The sequence below is a fragment of the Meleagris gallopavo genome, chromosome 15, assembly GCF_000146605.3.
Source record: "Meleagris gallopavo isolate NT-WF06-2002-E0010 breed Aviagen turkey brand Nicholas breeding stock chromosome 15, Turkey_5.1, whole genome shotgun sequence".
Classification (NCBI taxonomy): domain Eukaryota; kingdom Metazoa; phylum Chordata; class Aves; order Galliformes; family Phasianidae; genus Meleagris; species Meleagris gallopavo.
This window is the reverse complement of record NC_015025.2, coordinates 10,151,689-10,176,487: the sequence shown is the minus strand read 5'-3', so window position 1 is coordinate 10,176,487 and position 24,799 is coordinate 10,151,689. Positions and strand designations below refer to the sequence as shown.

The window sequence follows — 24,799 nt, the reverse complement described above, 5'->3', positions numbered from 1 at the left end:
GATATTAAAGACAGAGGTTCCAAATCCCACCCCACATCCCGCTCTCACCATCCAAAAATATCCACTTTCTGGGAAGTGATGTCCATTTAATGAGAACATTAAAAATGTATCACATTAGCAAATCACCACTGGATAAGCAACCTGTATGAGCCGACCCTTAATTAAATGGCCATAATTCTTCTATGAAAAACTAACTGGCACTTCTATTCTGTCCCATACAGACTTGTATGCAAATGACACCACTTCATTTTCTTTACACAGCTTAAAAAAAATTCATAAATTAAAAACGTGGAGTTCCATCTCTAGTGTCCCTTGCGTAATTGTATGATTTATAAAAGACAAATGATGTTGAGTTAAATCAAGCCTTAAAAAAACACACACACAAAAAAAAAGGGAAAAAAAAGCAAAGCCCCCAACCCACACACAAAAACAACAACAAACAAAAAAAACAACAAAAGAAAGAAAAAACAACAAAAGAAAAGTAGGAACTTTTTAATACAACGTACAAATAAATATATCTCCAGTTATTTGGGATGGACAACTTGAATCGACACCTTGCAATTGCAGATAGTTAATTTCTAGTGTTTGCAAGGATGGTGATTTTTTATTTTTTTTTCTTGTTTAAAAATCCGCAGTTATTGTAAGATTCTTCTTTATTTCTTTTTTTTTATTTATTATTTTTAAAAAGGCCTGAGTAAAAAGTTCCGCTCTGGGACTTGTATCAGATTCTCTCTGAAGCAGAATTCAACCTCTTCATTAATAAAATTCTTCAAGGCAATTCTTTCACATGGGGGGAACAATCATGCCAGATATAGCTGTCGTAAGGAGAGGGTGGGGAAGAGAGGAGAGAGAGAAAAAGAGGGAGAAGAGTTACTGTTGTGCATTGTAACGCAACCTTTAAACATTTATTAGCAACATATTTGGCTGGAAAATATAAATTGCGAGAGACTGCTGAAATTAGTGATTTTCTTGCAGAGTAAATGCACTTTGCCCAATATGAGAATCAGGCCCCAACTTACTCTTTTATTTTAATTTCAAAGTCTCAAAGCGTTTGACAGGTTTAAACCTGCCTCAGCCATTGCCACATTTTCTACTGCATGTTTTGCTTCACAAATGAGCAAATGGCTGACGTCCACAGGCCGCCGGTGTCAGCGATCTGGCAGTGCATTTGTTGCATTAGGCAGAGTAACAGCGGTTCATTTTCCTATGCCAGTTTTCTCTTACATGTTCAGTATTCAACCTGGAGCATTATGAATGCATTTCCAGGTGCTCAGAAGTGACTTAAACTCTAAAATCTAAATTTGAAGTAGAAATATGCCCTTAACTAAGTCATGGTTTCATTACACTTGTAGATTTCACCAACTACACTGAGTAATATGCTAACTTTAACTTACAATGCCCTCTCTATTGTCAGCTGAATTGCATCCTTTATTATGCTTTCTAACCTTCGTTCCTATGGAACCACCACCTCTCTTAGAGACGTTTCTTAGAAGTCAACACCTACAGCCTTCCACCTCGCCTGACCTCCAGGTTGGTCTCTGTTTATCAGGGATCAGACAAAGCAAGAGTCCGAGCGACATACTGTGAGCACACACATCATTACAGGTGGTAGTCGTGTAAGTTTATGATGAAAGCTGTGACAACAACACATCCTTAAAACACCAGTTGTATGGTTATTTGCAGAAAGGTAGAAAACAGATTTGCTTTCAGGTTGGCGGCACTTCACGGGCACATTATTTAAATGCTAGAACTGCCTGCCATCTCCGACATCTGGACATGTAATTTCTTAAGGAAGAAATCAACCCTGTGACTGGTGCTGATTCATTGTACTTTAATTACAGCTGCAATTATTTGATAAGAACAGAGCCAAAGTAAAAGACTCACAGATTTGGGGTTGGAGGGGGAGAGGAGGGAAATGTTTTCTCCACAAACACCACCATATGTGCAAGAATTACAAGTCTAATCAGCAAGGGGAGAACAGCTCGAGTAAACTGCACTGATTAAATGAAATAAAATGAGAGGAGAAGGCGAGAATGCAAAACACATCCACATGTCTGCAGGAGGCCGTCCTCAGAGGTGGCATGTTGCAATTGTACAGCAGCGTTCTGATTCCTAGAATTTATCATTCAGCCACAAGTTATGTGGAATCACTACAGTGATGGCTATCACTCCACATAAGGGCTCTGCAAGCTGCTGGGAATGAGGATTAAAGGGATAGAGAGGTGAGTTACATTGCTCGTGCCCTACAAGAAGACACTCAAGTAATCAGAACTTGACACTGCTGTGTCTTAAATATCCCTTGCTAAGGCATTTCCTGACATGGGCTTTTTTTTTATTCTACCAGGAGATAATCTGTGGATGCACTTCCATGTTATCTTCACAGCTATGCCGTCTCCTTCATCTTAAATCATAGGATAAACTTGATAGACTTTTGTTTAAAGATTCCTTGCCAAAGAGTTTTATTTAAAGAGTATCTCAAATAATAAGTCCTGAGTGCCCACAAGTGGGCTTTACTCTTGGTACAGGTGAATAAAAATGAAGCAAAACCAAGTCAAAAGCAGTGCCCTTGTTGTGATACTCAGTTGCTCCCTACTCTGCTCTTGGGATCATTACATTTGAGGGCTGGGGTATGAACATGGAACATGATCCATGCACATCCAAAGCATCCTTAAAGTGCCATGATGGGTACAGTAAGCTAGACTGTAATTCTGCTTATGGCAGCCACGTGAGCTGAAGGTATTTCTTGTACCAATATATGACAGATTGACATGGGCATGGATGTGAAACTCAGGCTTTGGTCCCAGTTCTCCTTCTAGCTCATTGTATTACATCAAGCATTTTGATTTGCTTCTGTTTCTTGCATGGGAATGATTTTTATCCATACTAGAAAAGCACTTGGAGATTTTTGGATGTGGGAAGCTGCAGGGCTTGCAGGCTTGCACACCACAGATGTATATCACAACACAGAGCAGAGCTATGCTGAGAGCAATGCTCCCTCCTTTGCTGTTCAGATAAGCTATGAGCTAAGCAGATGGGAATGGGTCAAGTCTTCCTGTGTATGATGAGTGCAACTGAACTGAATCAAATGGCTAATTAATTCCCTACTTCAGCATTTTGTCCTTTTCATACCTCTAAATGTAAAACTTCAGAAAGTGTCAAAATATAATAAATAAATAAATAAATAAATAAATAAAATCTAAAGCTAAAAGATTCATTAAATTCAAATCGATTTTAACAAAAAGTGGTCAAGAATTGCTTTTCTCTTGGGACAGCATGGCTGTCATCACTGTGCAGGATCTCAGATTAAGGCGACAAAACTGTAACTCCTGCCTTCATGATGTTTTTCCATAGTTACATATTAGCCATGCACCTCTTGCCATTGGAAGGAAACTGTACAGATGCAGATCTTTGTTCATTTTTTCAAAGCATTATTGCCTTTGAAGAGCCCCGAAATCCTGAATTAAATTACAAGGCAAATGACAAAATGATCTCTTTTCTACCTAAAAGCCTTGATATTTCCATTCTTTCCAAGTCTTCATTTATATCACTCTACTTTTATTCCGTAAGTGCTACATCTAGTCATGCAAATTCTCTCAGCTGTAGCATGTTATTGATCCTGAAAACAGAGATAGCAGTGGGAAACACTGTAGGTATGAGATCACGCCTCCAAAAAGAGAGGGCAAAAAAAACAGAAGAACTGCCACCAATGGGCATTATTTCTTTTATCATATACTAATTTGCATTTGCTGCTAGCAATTTACAGAAATAACGTATTTTGAGTTTTACAAAATTGCATGGCAAAGAGAACAACAGATAAGCCTAGCTGTTGTTTTAGTGAGTTCTTCTGATATCTAAGCTACATACGGAAAGCTTGATTGCTTTCTGATGTATCCAGAAGCCCAAGAGAGATAAGACAGCCTCCTTATACAAGATTGTTTATTTAAGCAATAAGGCACAACAGGCAGTGCATTTCTGAGAGATTATTACAAGCCTCGGGTGGTATCAGAAGGCATGGGGCTAAAGGCTGTGCCTCTTTAACTCACCAAGAAGTTCAGTGATGACCCTTAAAACGAATCTCTTGGTGGCTCACTCCTATTATGAAAACAGAATTGCTAAATAAAAATTAGGGAGAACACTCAGATGTGTGTCGTTTCTGGGCATTACAGATCTGGATGTGACATAATGAGGAGGCAATCAGCAAGCCCCAGTTGCATCCAGCACTCAGCTTGTTCCATAATTGCTTTCCATAACCCATTAGGCAGAACCTGGGAATTCTGTGTCCCGTGAAAGGAAAAACAAGAGAAAAATCTTCCCTTCTTACTTGCTTTTTCACTCTAATCTCACAGCACACTGGGACAAGGTGAAGAGATGATAAGAACATTGGTGTGTTCTGGCAGTCAACAATTAGTTCCTTTTAATTTTCTTTTAATTCAGGCAAAACACTTTTAGCTGCTTTAGCCTTTAACATTTGTAGCATGTCAGCATCACCAGATTTTTAAAACATAGGAAAACGATATTCTAAGCAACACAGCTCATCCGAAAACTCCATTGTGTTTTATTCTTGATGCAGCCTGTATTTACAGCACTGCTTACAGAAGGCACCCAACAGCTGCATATACATTCCTATTATTTTCACAGTTTCTGTGTGCATGTGTAAATGTGCAAGGATTCATCCTCCCAAATCTCCAGCATAAATTGCATGAGGACAACGCTTCCCTTCAGTCATAGTGGATCACAGCTTTTATGAATGAACTCTTTGCACTCTGCCTGCATACAGACTTCCCAGCTATAATGGAACTATCAGCATTATGTCTGCAAGCCCAGCATCCCTCTTTCCAGAGGATGTAAAGTGACATGGAGTCTGTGGAGCCATCCTTTCTCATCCTTCTGAACATAGCTCTAAAATGATGGATTCTGTCCCCCACTTGGTGCTCTTCGGTAATTTGCACGAGCACATGGAAAGGAAAACAGACCTCAAGTCTGGGGGAAGCACAACGCATACCACAAAATCTTTTCCATCTCTGGCACAGTTGGAGGCAGCTGGTTAAGAAAACTCCTTAGTCTAAGTGAGCATGAAAACATCTCTCTCGGCACACTAATGCAGAGTGAGGTAATTATACAGATTTAGGCGGTGTTGTAAAATAGGCTGAATCTAACACTGAAATGGGTGGTGCTGGTCTTCGAGCATCTTCAGTTTGACAACCTTCTGTCTGCCACCCCTCAGCTTGTGTCAGCTCTTCAAAAGGGATTTAGGTGCTGACGTTGGAATACTTTGTAATGAGAGGGTGCAGAAAAGGAGCAACCAACCAACCAACATTTGATGAGGCCCTGCATCATTTGTAGAATTAATTGGCACAGAAGTGCATTAATCAGTGCTAATATATGCCCTGATATGAGTTAAACTGGAAAATTTAGTTTGTAATGTGTCTTCTATGTATGAAAGGCAGAGGTTGGTGCCAAGCTCCGTAACGGTCTATTTACTCCCAGTAGGATCTCTGCACAAGTGTACTATGACAAAGGAAAAAAAGGAAGGGAAGATTGAGTGACGTACTTCAGGAGAAGGCCAGCCCCTGGAGAGACCCTGCAGTGGAGTACTTGCTAGAGTCCACAAAAGACTGGTCTGATAATGGACGACAACAGGGAATAAGAAAGGAAAGAAAGAAAAAGGATGGTATTAGTAAGCTGAAATATTACTCGTTTTTATCATAACAGCAGGTCTGTGCTTTAAAATACACAGCCTCACAATTCATCAGTATTAGATGGGTTAGAGATAGGGTGGTTGCCAAACACCTGCAAGGTACTAGGTGGGCTGTCGGTGGAGTACAGTTACTCTTTATGGGAGGAAACTTTAGGACAGAGGCCACCAGGGATCCCCCACTGTCTTCTCCCCTTCGAAACCTGAGTGTTGCTCAGAGCCTTGCAAGGCGTGGGGAACTTACAGTTGTGAGAGCAGCCGTCTACACACCAGAGCTGGTTTCACCTACCTTGCAGGCTATTGCCATTGGTGCTGGTGCAGGTGGGAGGAGGAGAAGTTTGTGGTCTCACGACAGGCGCAAAAGCACTCTTCTGTTTCACTGCTGAGACCATGTTGGCTGGTGAGAATGAGAAAATCCCAGATGAACTGCTACAGTTGGAGGGGAGGCTAGTGGAGGAGGCCATTGTTGGACTTGATGGCACAACTAGAGGAAAAAAAGACCCCCCCAAAAAGGCACACCTTAGGATTAGATAGTTAGCACTACTGCAAAACTAAAAGACTATTGCTTGTTGGGTGGACTGGGTCTAATTTCAAGTGGCCAAGGCTTTTACTACAGTTAGTAGTTGCTCACAGTGCGATTTGTCGCTGAAGGAAGCCCACCTTTTGCAACTGCTCAGGAGCAGTAATTCAAGTGCATTCGAGGACTCCTTCAATTTTCCGTCACTGCAACAATTATTCCAGGGACTGGCATCACCCACTGCCCTGGTCAGAATAAGGGAATGAGAGAGAATCCAGATCACGCAGGCAACACAGAGGTGAGGAGAGGGGTTGAAGTACACACCTGGATTTGGAATTTTTAATGTGGAACAATCTAACTTTTTAACTGGATTCCAAAGCCAGCACTTTAGAGCACTTTTGCTTTCAGAAAGATTACAGGATGTCAGATAAACCTGCATGAGGGTAGATACACCCTTAAAATCCTATTTTACTGCATGATGCAATACATGCCTTTTGTTCATGTACTTATCATTAAGATTTTAAGTGGTTTTTATCTTCATGCAAACAAAACAACTCCTTCTATTTTCAGACAGCACTGACACTTCCCATCTTAGTTCAAAAGGGAAAAAAAAAAAAGGTAATATCCTGTGTTTTTATTCTTTGTCCTGTTTAGAAACTGCTTATATACATGAGAGGACTATGAAAAATTACGTATTATAGAGTAAAATTCATACCATCTGGGCTTTGAATTATTATTTTATTAGCATTTATGTAGATAAAAATCACCCTATTTAAGTTCTTATTTGAAAATCTGATATCATATTTGTTAACACTGAGGAAATCAATTAATGGAAATTAAATGTTCAAAGTTTCACTGCCTGACAGATACAATCTTAGTCTGAAGTCACTCTATGTCTGCAAGTACTTGCTAAGGGAGAGCAATCAAAGCACCTAAATTGAATTGCTACTATACAGCAATTAGTTTATTGATTTAATTAAGAATGCCACCTTTTAATTTTCAGGTCATGATTGAAGCATTTTCTGATTCAATGGATTAGGCATTAGCAGAATGACAGATCTACCAAGAAAACCTCCCAAAATATCACCAGAATAAAGAACCAGGGCTGAGGAGTGAAGTGCTATTCTGAAGAGGACTTTGTTCATAAATATGAAATTATACATTGCTTGAGTATTTTAAATGCATCACTGGCATTGCTTCCAAGAGGAGATGTCTCATCAATCATGTTATATTATGAATTCAGAGTGTGCAGATTCTATGACAGTAAATTCAACTTAATAAGTAAGTACAGCATACTTCAACGGTATTTGCTACATTATTATTAGAGTACAAAATAATAACCAGTTAGCAATTCTTACATTTTAAGTACTAGTTACATAGGTAAATATTTTCTTCTAAATTTGCAGCTGCTAAGAAGCCTTGAAGGTAATGTTTTCCCCTTTTAAATTTTGAAGTCTAGCAGTGGAAGTCAGAATAATTAATTACTGCTGTTACAACACTAAACTTAAGATTTCATAGAATCCTAAAATCACAGAATGGCTTGGATTGGAAGGGATCTTTAAGATCATCTAGTTTCAACCTGTCTGTTACAGGCAGGGACAACTCCCACTAGACCAGGTTGCTCAACCTTGCTATGTTCAGCACTGCTTCTCCTGTCCGTGTGAGGGTCTCAGTTTATAAACGTATTTATAGAACAAGACCTTCTGGCCTGATTCTGATTGTAGCTTTCTGCAGATGTCTGTAGGCAGGTCCTATTCATTTAATTTTCTCAAGCGAATAGAGACTACTGACTGAGCTGTGTTAGCTGTGGCAGAAGAGGTTCACAGGTGTTTATCAACAAAAACATACATATATGTATATATGTATATGTATATCTATCTATATATATATACAAAATTGTTAAACTAAACCTTTAACATTAACATACAGAAAGTCCTACACAGAAGCATTTCCAGAACCAGGACTGTAGGCTGTAAGTGCTTTATACCATGGGATGTATGATTTGTATGAACCTTTGTGGCATTCTCTGTACAGACACTAAAATACAAACTCTAAGAACCATTGTCACGTTTTACTGACTAATACTAAAATCTCAGTGAAGTCAATATACTACCTAGTTACAAAGCAAATGGCATATAAGCAATCAAGATTAGACCCAATAGTAATTCATAGTGTCTGTAAAGGTTATGAGCATATTATTTGTTCAGAGGTCTTGGAAACATCATCATGCAGCTTATGGAAATGTCAGTCTGCCAGTATTACAGCAAACTTTTCTGCCCTTCATATCTTACAGCTGGAAACACTGTTTTTCCTGCAGCAAATATCTTTAGCCTCCTCCCATCCTCATTGCAACAAAGAGCGTGTACTGATAATATTTGATGCACTCCAACAGAAATTAAGTCACTTATGTCATCCCTGCTTTCTGGAATTGGCAATGTTGAGGACAGAATTTCTTATTTACAGAGTATACGGTAAGTTATGAAGCTATCAGCACAAATCATGAGAGACATTATTCTTTCTCAGCTTTTATGAGACTCCAAAATAATAATAGCAAAATAAAGAAAAGCATTGCTGGCAACACGAACGTCTTCCAAGTGATTCAAAGGTCAATGGCCTGGGGAGGAGAGAAAAGCCTAAGCTCTGCATCAAGTGCTCAGAATAGAAACTAAATACTGAGTATCACAGAAAAGTTGCCATCTCTTTGTAATGAAAATGTACAAATACAGAAGAGTCATATAATACTCACTGGCATAGGGAGAATTGGCAGCAGATCCATTCAGGAAGGTTGGAGAACCGCCTAAATTTGACATTCCAGCATTCCCATAGCCATTCATGCTTGTTGTGACAGAGTTGTAATTTGTCTGCTGAGGGGTGGTGCTTGGCACATAGCCGTGAGGTGACACGCTGCTTGAGTTGCGAGTAAAACCTTTTGTGGTGAGGGAATACATTCAGAGATTGGTATTAGCCCAACAACAATTTCTTATACAACAGCTACAAGCAGGTAACTCAGCAACAGGGTGTGTGGGGTGAGCCATGACTGAGCACCAAGTAACCCAAATTGTGATCCCTGACTGCATGGCTCGTTCTTGGTGGGAGCTCCAAGAGGGAGGAGGAAGGCTACAGCCTTCACAGCAACAACCCATCTATTCAAGCAGAGATGATCATTGGGTACTATGGGAATGATCACTCTAAAAGAGCTGTTTTAGTAGGAGATGAAGTAAACATGACCTATATTTTTGAAGTTATGAGTACATACCGATTTAAGGTATGTTAAAAGCATATGATTTTTGTTAACTGTCTTCTGTGGTCTCTCTCACTCAGTACATCTCAAATTAGATGCTCACCACAACTGAAGAAAACAACAGGGTACATTTCCAAGAGTAGTGGAATATTCTCAGTCCTCTTGTCCTAGAAAATTACTGCCAAATTTGGCTCTAAGTTAAAATTTCAATTTCTACCTAATTTTGGAAATTGTATTTAGGGAAAATCATATGAAAAAAAAAAAAAGAACGAGTATTTGCTTCTACAAGCACAGAAACACAAAATGCGTTTCAATCCTGGAAGATAAAATACAATTTTTTTCTTCCTCTTCCATAGTACATCCATAAAATATTATGATTTAAAAAATCATTTCTATTTCTCAGAATAGTGCAAAATATTATTTTTTTTTTACCCTTCCAAATAACAGTCTCTTTCTATTGCTTCCTCTCTAAAATGGATTTTAAGGTGGGTAATAAATAATGCTGAGCAAAGTAGAGACAAATGCAAAAGGTTTTTACAAAAATGGCCATCTTTGAAAAATAAATATTTTTAACAGTAGAAATTAAAATGTTGAGTTGTTTTTATTCAATGTGAAAAATACTTTGTTATAAAAATGAGCGAAGCTCTGAAAATGCCTCTGTAAATAATTCTTTTTCCTACTTTCAAAATTTAGAAAAAACTTTCACTCTGAAAAAAATTTGTGCCAATATTGCAAAACCAAACCAACACTTTCATGTCACAAGTATTACATAATGCCCAGACTTAGAGACCATGTATGTTTAGGAAGATGCATAAGCAAGTACTTAACATTAAGTATACGCTCAGATTGATAAAAATCCTTTTTAAAAACAGTGGGATTTAAAGGCAAACACAACTGTTAGATTCTGATCAGACAGAAAAGTGATCTGGTTCATTTGATTTGGTGATTTGCACAAGGGCTTCTCCTGAATTGGGGTCAAATTCACTACAGAAAGGCGTATCTCATGGCAGTATTGTGTAATTCAGAGTTTGTACGTGCACGTGGGATGCTCTCTGCCTGGATATGCTCCTCGTGTTCAGCTTTGAACCATCTCTCTTTCATTACTCTGCACATCTGCCTGACTTTTATCAGAAAAGGTTCATAAAGAGAGGAAGACGAGTCTTCTCCTGACCCTGATTGGTGGCCTGTGAGGCTTCAGATACGTTGACAGCTAGTTGACCACTAAAGGAATTCACTCCCATCATTCCTGCATGGACTGACGTGTTAGCAAGGGCGGGGAGCTGGTTATGATTGCGAGGGACACTGTAGAGTGCTTCCGCGATGTCTGCTGCTCTTTTCAGGATTATTTCCTAGGGGACAAGGGTAAAAAAGAGTTACCAACTCAACTCTGACAAACCTTTTCCTACATACCAAAATAAAACATTTCCCTGTCCAAAGGCAAAAACTAGATGCTTTTCTTCCTAAATCAGCTGGCTGATGGATTGCTAACACTTACAGATCTGCTTACTTTGCTATAAATCCAGACATCTGTGGTAAAAGAGCTGGAAGCTTCAGTCCCAGTGGCCACATTTCTGTATAACAAGAGAAGCTGGCAGAATGGCACTGAAGCCCAGGCTCCCTCCACCTAAAGCTAAAATATCTTTAGGTTAAGGCTGAAACATCACTGGTGGCAAGTAGTAATGCATATCATTGCCCACACTATATGGTTTCTGGTGATAGTGGGCAAACGCCTCCAGGGTTAATAACACATTGCTTTTACAAGCATTCACATACTTTAAAAAGCAAACAGGCAAACTAAGCCCTGCTCCAGATATGACATTGCCCTATGTGTTTATTCTCATCTCACACGGTAGTATCATATACCTTTAGCCTCTGATCTATACATCTAAGAAATAGCCATGTTTTAGAACTGCTAAAGGAGAATGCATTTACCTGGTTATTATGTGGCATACCGTAGAGTGCTTCTACTAAATCAGCAGCCCTCTTAAGTATTACTTCCTGTCAATATAAAAACAATGCATTCCTTTAAGTTCAGCAGACTCCTTGTGAGGGAAAACAAGTATTAAAGTCTTTCATATTATTCTATTGGGTGTACTGTTGCTTTGTGTTCCCCCTCCTCCCCCCACCAGGCAGACTTTAATTTTAACAACTCTCAGCAACCACTGAATGGTGTTAAATCAGTAGTTGATCCTATTCGTGCACACGCTTAATCAAGTCAAAAGGTGAGAATCATTGGTGCTGCAAAATAAAATACATCACTCAATTGTCTTTACCATCTGCACCATAAACCACTCATCGGTTTATTGCGGAATACAATCCTGAGGTCATTTACTAGATTACTGCAATCAATGTCATTCAGAGCATGTTAGGCATCCCCAATGTGTTTATTTTATTCTTAATTGCATACTGCAGGAATTGTGACCTTACCCAGCAGGCCACGTTCAGAAGATACCCAATCAGTTCTATGCTACTGGTAATGTAACCTTTCAACTTCTTTGGTTTGTATCTTGATATAACGGATCAGGGAAGGATCCGTGTTCAGAACATGCTCAAGAGGAAAACACATTCAGTATGAGAGAATGTCACTGTGCCATGCAGTGTTTCCTGGAAAAGCTGCCAGCATGGACAGCAAAATTTAAAGCAGGCTCAATGCAGGCATAAATTTAGTTCTTATTCATTTTCCCTCCTCCATTTTCCCATTTGATTCTCTTCTCTTAAATGTTTCCTGTAGCATTTTAAACTGGCATTCAAGTCATACTAGCATGTAATCCTGTGTTCTTACATTTTACAGTGTGGAAAAATCCCTGTGAACAAACCTGATTAAAATTGTAAAAATGCATTACAGAATTAACCCAGAAGAATTTTATTTTCATATTCTTTAAAAGCACCTAGCAGATTCCCAGTTGTCTGACCAAACACAGTCCAGACTGTCCTTTAGATAAAACAATGTACTGTAATTCCCAGTCCTTACAAGTTGCTCTAATAAACTAACATGATGTTATTCACCACATTGTATTTCTGCAGGCAGCTTTCAAAAATAGTAACAGATCTGAGCATTTTCCAGTTTTCTACAAAGTTAAACTTTTAAAGTTAAAATATTTTACACAATAGCCATATTTTATACCAAAAAGAAACAGTAATGCTCAATTTTCATATACTGTAGACTCTGATCAGAAAATAGAGATATAATTGCATTCATTTTGCTGTCACCATAACCTCTTCAAAAATCCTTGAACAACTCTTCAAATGACAAGCTTTTAGATGCATATTAGCATTTTTTCCAATTTTAAATTCTCTGTAATATAAGATAAAACAGTTGTCATACTGCAGTAACTACTTATGACATATATAATGTCCTAAATTCAAAAATGAGATGGAGGATTTTTGTTCTTCCAGTAAACATTTAGGATTGCCTTCTGCTGCACGCACCCCTCTCCCATAACACACATTTAAATTATTTTCCACATATGAAGTCAGATGTAATATGTAATCAATGGATTTTTGAATCACTGTATTGAAACATTCTGAGGAGTAGAGTTGCTCCTTAAGGGTTTTTTTTGTCTTTGTTTTTGCTTTTCCTCCCCTCTGTGTGTGTGTGTGTGTGTGTGTAGCTTGACCACAACTGTTAGCCATATAATTATGGGCAGGCAGACTACAAGCAACATCCAGGTACAGACAATCCTTGCTGCTTTACCAAAATCATCAGAAAACTATGTCGCCCTTTTTCCCTCATGCTGAAGATAAAAACTGGAGAAGAATAGAAACATTAAAAGGGAAATTATTATAAAAGTGTTTGACTTTTTAAACTAGGATTTACTTCACTTCAGTAGAATGTGTTTGCACTGTATATTTCACTAATGCAAAATTAGAGTGTGATAAAGAGCCCACAAACTGCTTTGAAATATTGTTAACCAAAGCTGTCATTATACTAAATTACTAAAAAAGGAAAGTTTAATTACCTGACTATTCATAGTTATTTATGTAATGCTGAGCTAAAAAAACCCTTCATATTGCATCAAAAAAGAGATTGAAGACCATGTTAAAAGAATGAGGTAATTACATGGAATCTTACAGGTGCTCTACTTCATATTAAATATATTCCAGTTCTTAAAAAATGGAAGGTATTTGAAGACATATCATATTGCATGTAAATAAAACTAATTATCATGATGGCTTATTTAAGTATGTTTGACAAATAGCATTCAGTTTTTGTAGCTAGTCAGTGGCTATTTTTGTCAACATTTCTGAATCTGTAAATTTGAGTTTCATACTTTCTCTAACAATATTTACACACATAAAAATGCATTTCTTGTTTGTGATATTTTCAGATCATATATCCCCTGTCAGATACAGGTATTTTCTATCGCAGAGCTGACAATATAACTATAGACACAAACTAGCTTTAAAAATACCCAATGAAATGCTACTACAGATATACTCAGGATATTAACTTCTTTTTTTCTGGATGTATCTTAAACCTCTTACAGCTCTGCCTAAATTACAACAGAAACTACAGTTACGTCTTCACACAGAAAGGAGCCCCAAAAGTCCTCTATAAGTTAGAGCAACAGACCTTGCAAGGTGCTTGGATTGCGGTGACCAGAAAATTGTTCTCACCTCCATGTCATTACGCTCACAGTGAAGCAGCCCCCGAGCATGTTTGTGTTCGGGATCTAATATATTGCCTTTCAATCAGAGCTGAGAGCCACTGAACACATAGACAGAACATGACGAGCAGGTCAGGAAAGCAATAAAGATTTTACAGAGCTGTCCAAGGTGCTAAATTTACTCAATAATGGGTTTGGCACCATAGTGTTAACCTCTCATTTACTACCAGTTTGAGGGACTAAATTGAAGTAGCTGACTTCATTTACCTTGAAATGTATATTTTATGACATTATGTAAGTAGATTGAAAGGGCACTGCAGTTTTAACAATTTAAAGGCTAGAGCATGTATAAGATGAAGCTTGAACATTTATTGTATATTGCACTTAAACTATATAGTATATTAAAATGCATTGATTAAATTTGTAAAAGGTATTATAAAAAAGGACAGCTAATATAAAAGATCTATGTCTTTTAAAATCCAATTGATACTGCATGTTATCACTGCAATGGTGATAAACAGACAGACAGGTGGACAGAGCAGCAGACATCAAAAAGTGAGTGGAACTCACATACTACAAATAGAAATCTCTACGAAAGCTCAAGATCTATTTTTCAATATACTTTTTGTTCACAGAAATTCTCATTTGTCTTCATCATAAAACCACAGATTTTCATAGCAGTAGGTGGGCATCACGTAATACCCTTCCAATTGAATATGTTAGTGGAAATTTTTTCTGAAGAGACAGTTTTACTATAGCTAATATCTAATTTATGGAGGTATTCATCAGGGAAGATCCACTCTTCTACGTATGTGAAAAGTCTGACACTGTTTCATTTGGAATAAAGAACTACGCAGCTTTTAGTTTGAGGCAAAGTGAGGATCTTCTTGTCTTGCACTTTCTTTCAAATGAGCACGATTTTGTTTCTATAAAAATAACAAAAATATTGAAATGAGTAGAAACTACTTTAGAGATTAAATATGATGAATCAGAATTCTGTCCCCCAGTTACACGCCTCTGATTCAGAGTCCATTCCAAACAGAAACCGATTTCCTACTGCAGGATTTACTTTTTTTCAATTTGTGAAACAAAAATGCAACTAATATTTGTATCAAATGTTTACGTAAGCAAGAGAAAAGCTGGGGTATACTCTGTTGTGACTTTGCGCATTCCAAAATTACTGTAGGAAGGATTATATAAGGATATGAGAATGATTGTGTTTTTGAAGCACAAAGACTGTAATTCAGATGAAATCCACTTCCAACTCAATGTACTTTGAACGTTACAGCAACTTTGCATGTTTTGACTGTGACATGCATTCCCTTCAGCAGGAATTCATTAATAACATAAAACTTGCATTTCAAGTATATTACACCATTACAACAAACACATTTTGGGTCAAGTTTTAGCATGATGAATAATTTTTTTGGCAGCTTTAAAAAATATGGGATCTCTTTGCTGTTGACATTTGCTTATTTTTCATTGGGTGACAAGTGAAAAAAATCCACTCTGTGTCCCAGCAGTACTGTGAGTCCAGTCAGCAAAAGGGTATCTTGAGTTACAGCTACTTATTCAGCTCCAGTAACTAAATTAGAGTATTTAAGGTACTTATTAAATCTAAATGAATTTTGTTAAGAAGCTGACCGCAATATAAAATACTCATCAGCCACATACGGTATTACGGAGACCACCAAAGGATTTATGTACTTGTGGAGGGCGTGGGGGGAAAGCTGTTCTAGCATGCTGTGAGGCATTTATCTTATGTGTTGTCTAGATATCATATCACCTTCTAATGCTCTCTAGCATTGTAATACAAGAGAGAGCTCATTCATCTTCTGAGAGGCTACTTAGGGATGATGATGTCATTCATACTTCCTTGACTCTCATGTCTGACCTCCTGGCTTTGCCTTCTAACTTCCTACTCTCAAGGCTGCTTGAAAGAAAAAGAACCCTTTCTACAGAGTCAAAATATTGAACATCAGACTCCTATTCCTTTCTTCATCTTGGGATGCTAACATTTTTCTATTTCAAGTCAAAATGATAATATGTTGTGCTCAATCTTTTCCTTTGTTTTTCAATGGGTGAAACATTTAATGTACTAATGAAGGATATGTACTAGAAATAAGTTTTAAACTCAGCATTTGTAAATACATTATATTTTAAAAGATAAAATTGTGAACACCTCTTTTAACTGTAGTGGCAAAGATAACATTTAGGTAGAGATATTTAGAAAGATTCCAATATAAATGACTGGCATTTTAGATCTTCGGCATACAGGAGTTTCAGGATGCCAGCGCCTCACATCTTTCTATATTTACAGGGAGCATTGCATTATTTTATCATCTTCAGCTATTATATTTTTATCAAAGACTTCTAAAAGCCATCCAAAATGCAAAGATTCTCCATTAATTGTAAAACTGAGGGAATTATGCTGGCCTTATGGGAAGAATAAATTAACAGGACTATTTCACTAAAAAGATATTTCTACTCACATAGAGATGAAAATTTCTTTAGTAAATAAACAATTGTTTTCATATATTATAGTTCAGTAATTCTGAGGAAGTAAATGCTGTACAGACATCACAAAGATGGGAAGGAAAAATGAGAAAGACAGCACAGTTCACTTGATGGGTAAAAGCACCCTTCAGTTTACCACTGTCTACAATATGGTAGTGCACTGAATCAATCCTGTTACTGAATTTCAATGGCAATTTCCAGAGAATGTCTAAAATGGAAGATAGAACCATAGCTTTTCCAAGCCATTGTAGTCTCATCAGCTTCTGCTGAAAACTGAAAATCACAGCCTAACTCTACAGCACTAAAAACAGTCATGCATGACCTTACCACCTGCTCCACAATGAGCTAACCTTATAAATAAAATATAGAAAGCCTGCAGAAAGAACAAACACTGAAGTGCAAATGTGAGCAGGCATCTAGCCATAAATGTTGAGAATTGATGATTAAAATACCTCTTAACCACAAAGGTGATAAATAAACACCAATAGAGAAAACACACACTATTCAAACAATCTCTATTGGAAATACTGCTAACAAAAGAAGAAACAAAATGGTAGTGGCCATCTGTAAGTCTGTCCTTGCGACTTTCTCATGTTACCCCTATTTTCCTGTTAATTTGCTGTACTTAGTCACAAATAGAAAATATCATCCTCTTTTTTTTTCCATCCACACCACTCTTGCTGCTGGTCTTCATATCCATAAATGTTGGGCCCATAACAACGGCAAAAGAATTAGCAGGTGGCACAGACTTGTTCTTCATCTAGATACACAGTAACGTGGAATAAACTGGCATTAATATAGTTGCATTAAAATAACCTTTTGAATAAACTGACATTGGAGAATCTGGATGCTCCCACCATCAAGTGAAGCATCTGCCATGTAATTTGGACAGTTCTGTTGCTAAAAGCTCTGGAATTCTGTGTTAATGTTAAGTTTGTAAGAGAGAAGAGTGGATGTATGAAAGCTGATATGCAGAACTAAAATCACTCTGCCAGTGCTTATATCACTTCTTTTAGGGATTACAGACAATGATAATTAAGTGATTCTCACCTATATCCCTCAGATGGCTGCAGAACTTAGATTCTCCTAAATATGTTTACAATATCACTTGCCCCAGATAAATTCACCAGAAACAGGCATTTATAACATCTAGAGCTGGAACTATTCGAATTGTCAACTTTTAACTCATGAGGCCATGCTCACTTGCAGGACTGGTAGATACTACTACATTCTGTTCTTATATCTTGCATCCTGCAACACATCAACAAGTAGCTCGTAACTGTCAGCCATATTTGAGACTCACTAACTCATTAAGAAATTGAGTAAATGGCAACTTTCTGGCATCTTCTATAGCATTTCCCACAGGTGATCTTGCAAGCTTGTACTATGACAATCTATGGACAGAACCCAGAAACACAGAAAGATCATGAAAGGCAACACATTTTCATTCTGCTCAAGAGGTTTCAGCTTTTATCCCATGAATATAAAGATCAGGTTTCCTGCATATAGTTTTGCTTAGTTATGAAAGCCTATACTACAATTACTTTTCAGATCCAATGAGTTATTAGAAGAAAAAGTAAATTATTTATAAAAGAGATCACAAATGTGTAAGTAAAAAAAAGAAAATAAAAAAGAACTTCGGTGGCTAACAAAAAAAGCCTTTGTCAACTTTCTTTACAGGAATGTCCCCTTCCTCTAAAGGAATCTCATCTCTTTACGGTGAGTCATATAATTTCCTTCCATCTAGGTTCCAAAAAGGTTATTCCTGATTTACCCATGAGCATATGAATAATCAATAGATAACATGAGGTTCTTCTCTTTCATTTAATTCACAGGTTGACTACGGTGACGTGAAAGCACATTTCATATTCTAAACTTTCCTTGTATGCCACATTTACCTGCAACTATGGGCAAGACAAACAAGGAAACATGCATAGAGCAATTTCTGTGATCTCAGGCAAATCATTTTGAAGATTTACCCCAAACCATTTCTACCACCACCTACAATACTTTCAAAGCAGATGTTCATTATTGATTCTAATGAGCTTTGACTTTTTTGTTTTGGTTTGGTTTTGCATACATAAGATTTTCTGGTAGTTCTTCCTCTACTCTCCACAGTATTAACATTTTTGTTTCTTGAAAACAGCTGCAGATGAGAGTTGAAAGAAGGGGGGGGGGGTGAAGTTATTACTCACAGTCTTCTTCTGACCATTTTATACCCATATATTTTTGGAAAGTTGTCAAAGTCCCCTTATGGAAGAAGAAGAATGTTTCAAATAATTTGAAGGGTCTGGACTTAAGTAAACTTAAAAAGATTTTGGTAAAATGAGAAGAGACAGTACATTCTGGGACTGTTCTTCAAAGATCCTGCAAAGGCTCTTTTAGAAGCTTTATTCTGCAGATCATATTCTTGTACCTATTAGAAAAATTCCATAGAATACCAGGGATTAAAAAACGATTAAAATACTGTTTGTGCTTCTTTGTCTTTATTGCTTATTTATTTATCTTGTTTGTGCGAGACAGTGCAGATATCCAAATATGTATCTGTAACAGCGCAAAAACATTTTACTTAGCAGATAGGCTCATATCTATTTTTTATCATTTATATGCACAAAGAATTTACAAACACAGGTCAAGTTGTATCCCTTTTAAATTGTTCTTCCATTAGGTCAAAACTGGAATGTATTGGGTGGCATAATTCACTTGACTGCATTTTTATCTGTAAAGACATATAATTATGTTTGGTACTGCAAGGCAAGAATGTCATCTGAATTCAATCAGCAGTGCTATCTAATAATTAAAGTTTAAATTGTATTTATGTGTTTTCTCAATTTCATTTTCAGAATTGTTTTTTATTAGTGCTTTTTACGCACATAAATATCTGTTGTAAGTACAAAAAACTAGATATTTTCTGTAAAAAACATGTTCCCATATATGAAATTAATTTAAGAACCCCCTGCATTTTGTTTTAATGAAGACTGAAGAGAAAAAAAAAAAAAGACAGCATATCATTAAGATCTGTGAAACTGTCACTCTCTGTCAAACAATGAATATTTTCTGGTTTATGTAGAAAGTGATAGTAGCCAGAAATTGAGAGTTCAGCTTACTTTTAATAGCAGGAGCAAAACTGAAAGTAAGACACACTGAAAATCTGACCTACAATGATATTCCACTCTGTTCTGTGGAGAGAGTGCATAAAAACGTTGAAATAGAGACTGAAATAATGTAGGTAGATTTTAGTATTACAGTTAAAACACTGCTCAGTCATAACCTCTAGAAATGACTACTTTCACTTACATTTTATCATCGGTATAATTAAAAGAAGTCTCTTGAAAGGGGCATTCTCATTACAACGAAGGACCACTTCAGACCCAATTGAAATGAAAAGACAGAGCATAGATTAGGTGTGGATACCAAGTGGTTATTCCTAGGGAAGCATAAAATGCCAAATGTGTAACAATTATATTTTATAACTATGTGTTCAAAAGACTTACAGTATTTTATTGCACAGAGACTTTAGCTCAGAAAGACTACTTCACTGAAATTCCTCCAAGCGTATATTTAAAAAAAAAAATCATTTTTTTAACCAGTAACAAAGGATATTTTTCATCTGATACTATTTTATTAATTTTTCTCTTTAAAATGTGAACTGAAAATTTCCAAAACAAATAACTTTACATGTAAGAAATCAAATACATCCAACATTTCACAGTGATAACAGAATCTTTCTCTGTGTACCCTCATGAGGTAAAAGTAGATATTCAACTGTACACTATCTAGGGCTCCTTTTTGAATGGGGAGTGAAAAGATTACCACTGTTACTACACCAACACATTTTACAGAACTGCTCAAAAATTCACCACTTATTTTTCACAACGCATCAATATTTCAGTAACTTTTTTGATCATCAAAAGCTCTTAACTCTCAAGTTACTTTAAAGCTGTAAAATTGAAAGAAAATTCAGCACACCAAAACATTAATAATATTTATTTCCTGTGTATAAAATAATATTTTTGCAGATATTTTATTTGTCAAAAGCTCACACAGGAAAAATTAAGCATCTCTATTCTATTCTAGTCTAGTGTTAGGACTTCAAGAGACAACATGCTGTCCAGATGAAATTATGATTACAGCATTATTAGTAAAGACACTTGGCTCATCCTGAAGTACTAAATTAATAGAGACAACTTCCAGAATTTCTGTATCTCAAATCTCCCATACATGAAAAAAGAAAATATAATATATATGTGGCAGTGCTTTAAAAAATGTTTCTGCGTTTTGTTTCCATTTTCTTCTTAGCAAGCATATAATTTGCCATCTACAGTCAGAAACATATTCTAAAACATTCTTTAAAATAAAACTGAAATGCACAGCCATATTTATACAAGTAGCATGAAATTGTTTGCTATTGTACTTAGAGGACATTTTAGTCCAGTTGAGTTATATCAACATAAGTTACATGATTGACTACTGCAACAGAAAGAAAAGGTTGTACTCAAACAACTGTTATTGCCTCAATGGAAAAAAAAAAAAAATCAATGAAAGTAAAACGAACAAGAGATTTTGTCTGAGTTGCAGTTAATACTACTGAAGAGCTATGGATATTAAAAGGTCAACAAATAAATTAGTCCAAGTGTTATGAAATGAATGATCTGGCTTATAATTGTATTGAGTGCAAATTGTTCACTGCCTATTAGACCAGGTAATTTTTAACCGTGGAGCCTCAATTACTGTTCCATAAGCAATAATATAGTTGTAAGAGCCACCGGTTCGATCGAGTGACCTATGAGACGCGCCAGGACAGCTGACTTTGCTATGATGGATCACTGAGCCTGATCTCCAAATGGTGCCAAACCTTCCCTTCCCGTGAGGAGGTCTCATAAAAGAAACATTACTGCTTGATTCATTTTACCAAAATGTTTGAGTTTTCAAGTGTCAGCAGTTAAGTATAGATTGTGAAGGTCTCTATTTCTTAGAAGAATTACGACAACAGACATCCTATTGCTTGCAGCACTCTCTGCTAAATGGCATCATGATGGTTAGAAGGATGCTTTTTCTGCTGCTCAATTGGACTGTGTCGTGAGAAATACACCGCAATCACATTTTACATCACCACGTAAAGCACTGCATAACGCCTAAAACTAAGCTAGAAGTGGAAACCTTAGGTGAGATTATAGACATTACTTCACACTTCTGCAATGCCCTGTATTCAAAGATCTCAAAGCACCAATTTAATGGGAACCAATTAAACTTCACAACATACTTTCTAGGAAAATATTCTCTCTCCTCTATCTTCATCAGAAACAGCCTTAACATGTCTCTGTTTGGCTGAATTCACAATGGCCTGTGGTTACAACCAAGGCAGGTTTTGTAGGGTGAGGTAATATCTTTTATTAGACCCATTGATACAGGTGAGAAAAGGTACAGTCAGCATGCAAGAAGCAGGCGTGTGTGCCCCAAAGCGTGTCTGCTTTTCTTTTCCAGTTACAGCTGTTAGTTATTAATATATATTAATAAGATTACCACTTCCTACAAACCCTGATAGCCTTAAACAGGGAAAAGAAATTAACCTGATATTGCTTTCATGCTATGAACTAACATACACGGCATCTTGTGACGAGGAAAGGCAGCAGCTGCATTCCCCCACTGCTCCTCAGAGCATGGAGCCAGGGCTGGAAGTACAGCAATAATAGTCTGGTGATAATTCCCATAGCACTGGGCCTTAAAGGACAGAAACTGTGTGGTAACTCTGCTTATCTCCTCTTTTCTCACATTTTCAACTTACTGTATATATAAAAGTAATTCCTGTATTATCACAGAATCTGTGCAGTAGAAACTAAACCAATAAGAAGCCTAATTAGAATAGATTGTACCACATACAACCAAATCCTATTTATATTGTCACTCTGCTATATTTTTGATAAATCACTACGTTCAAACAGTCTATTGGGAGGGTGATTTTCCATTTCATCTCTCCATTGAGCAAAGAAATGCCACGTGACTGGGATCTGAATTTCATTGTTACCAGCATACAGTTGAACAGAATATTATTTGGCACAATGCAGCGTACAACTGAGCCACTAAATGCCTGATTTACTAAATTATTATTAGATGAGCCCTTGCTGTTCCAAGTGAAAGTGCAGTCACTGTCTCTCTTCATGGTGTGTTCAAATTGTTCTGTGTTTAAATATTCAGCATGAGGCTAATGTGAACTGATGAACTGAGACTACAAACATTCACTTTCAATACAGACAGAGAGACAGAAATGCAACGTATCATGTGGCCTGCGGAGGTGAAAATGATTTATATTTAAGGATGCTGCTGCCTGCTCCCATTACGATAAGATAGTCTTAATTAGCTTTGTGTTTGAATCGGGAGTTAGAAATGTAACTGAACAACTCCAAAGAAGAAACAGCTGCACGGAGACAGAGGCTTCCAAATCCTGGTGAAGTGGTACTTGAGTCTCTGTCAGCAAAGAACATGAGCTGCCACTACAGGTTCATACTTCACTATCTTCAGTTTTTGAGTTGCAACTTAAACACCTCGCATGCAATTCTGCTCTGAGCATCAGAAAGCTCAGAGCACGCAGAGGACAGACTGTGGTGTACAACTGTATGACTTTTCAAAATGGAGGGGAGAGGAGGCATAAAAAATAAACTGTATTTGTGGGGGAAAAAAAAGACGTGGGTATTTTTTTTTTTTCTTTTTTTAAAGAAAATTTCTTTACTGCCACCTGCTGGAGTAGACAATAACCCTTTGTCATACTCAAAGAACAAACATCTTCACTTAGAGGACAGTTACGGAGAGCATTTAAAACACTGTGATCCCAGACGCTTACAGTAGATTAGAATTTTTTATTGGTGCTGTGTTGCCATAACAACATAAAGACAGCAGATGACTTAAGCTAAGCTTGCAAAGCAAAAGGCTGCTCATCTGGCAGTTAAAATGAATACAGTTCACTTCACAAGTTCCCCATATGGACCCTTAGTGTATGGTAATGAGGATACCATATGGTGGAAGAAAATGCACAGAGAACAATTGTGCTCTACTGGATGAGTGAAGTGAGCAGGAAGTTATGGGGAAACACAGGAGAGATTTCTGTCTGCTCTCTACCTCACGGGTTTCTTTCACAGGGGGGTTCTCTCTCTTCTTAATCTGCCTCTTAATGTATACATGCACAGAAATGACAGAGAAACATATTGTAAGTTTTGCAACATCATTCATCACAAACTGTCAGATATGTTTGTAAATCAGCCTAGTAAGATCTTACAAATTTGTAATTCTTAAAAGGTAAAAGTGCTAAGTTTTTAGACAAAGTGCAGGAAAATTTAAGCACTTCTGACAAGTAGAAACATTAGTGGTAATCATTTTTAAAATGCTTGCATGTTTCTGCCTGCATGTTTAGCTGTAAATAATGTTGAAATGAGTAAAAGACTTTAAAAAAAAAGAGGGGGGAATGAAGTGGAATAATTTCTTTTCTTTTTTTCTCCAAAAGGATAAAAAGTAACAGTTGATCAGAACCATATGCCTGTTAGATTCTGCTGTAAATGTACATACGCTATACTGTGCACTGTACTAACCAGATCCTAAACCTGGTAAGCCAGCTTGCTAAAGGCTGCAAAGTCAATTTTGTACTGCACATGCTTCATAAAAGATGAATATAAATGCATTAGTTAGACACGGTGAGCTAAATTAGAAGGTCAGGCAGGGCTGGAAGGGCTGAAATATCACACAACCAATGACTGTAATTACTCTTTTTTTAAGTCTATTAAGTGGTGTTGTTCTATCAAGGCTCAGGGGTATAGGACATGAAGTACAAGATAAAGTAATGTGTATTTATTACTCCCACGGGATCAATTTACTAGATATTTTCAGCTCCACAGAGCAAAATACACAAATGCAGCCTTTGTTACTTTCTTCAAACTGTGGTTTATTCCTTCAAACCTCTGCTCCTTGAAGAGACCGTGTTTACCTGTTTAGTGCCTCCCTGCCTCCATCAATTCATTGTTGTATTTTAAAATAGTAACCCTAAAGGAAGCAGGAATAGAGAAAGGTGAGGATTGCTCTTACAGAATGCTCAAACAAGTGGTTTGAGCTGCTCAGATGGAATGAGCAGTATAGAAAATCCAATCCGAGGCATGTTTTTTACCCCAAGGCAAAGCAGGAGTCAGGAACATAGAACAACACAGAGCTCCTTGTCATCATGTTAGCCCTGATCTATT

General features: G+C 37.1%; 1 protein-coding gene across 1 annotated transcript in view; it reads right to left on the bottom strand.

Moving 5' to 3' along the window:
* Positions 1-559: 559 nt before the first annotated feature.
* The window catches only part of EBF1 (EBF transcription factor 1), a 260,038-nt gene continuing 235,798 nt past the window's right edge, over positions 560-24,799 (bottom strand). The window contains exons 10-14 of the mRNA XM_031555657.1: positions 11,386-11,451; positions 10,625-10,802; positions 8,959-9,138; positions 5,985-6,179; positions 560-815 (exon numbers count right to left, since the gene is read on the bottom strand). Coding sequence (XP_031411517.1) covers positions 784-815; positions 5,985-6,179; positions 8,959-9,138; positions 10,625-10,802; positions 11,386-11,451 — 651 coding nt within the window. The 3' untranslated portion in view covers positions 560-783. The remainder of the gene's footprint in view (positions 816-5,984; positions 6,180-8,958; positions 9,139-10,624; positions 10,803-11,385; positions 11,452-24,799) is intronic.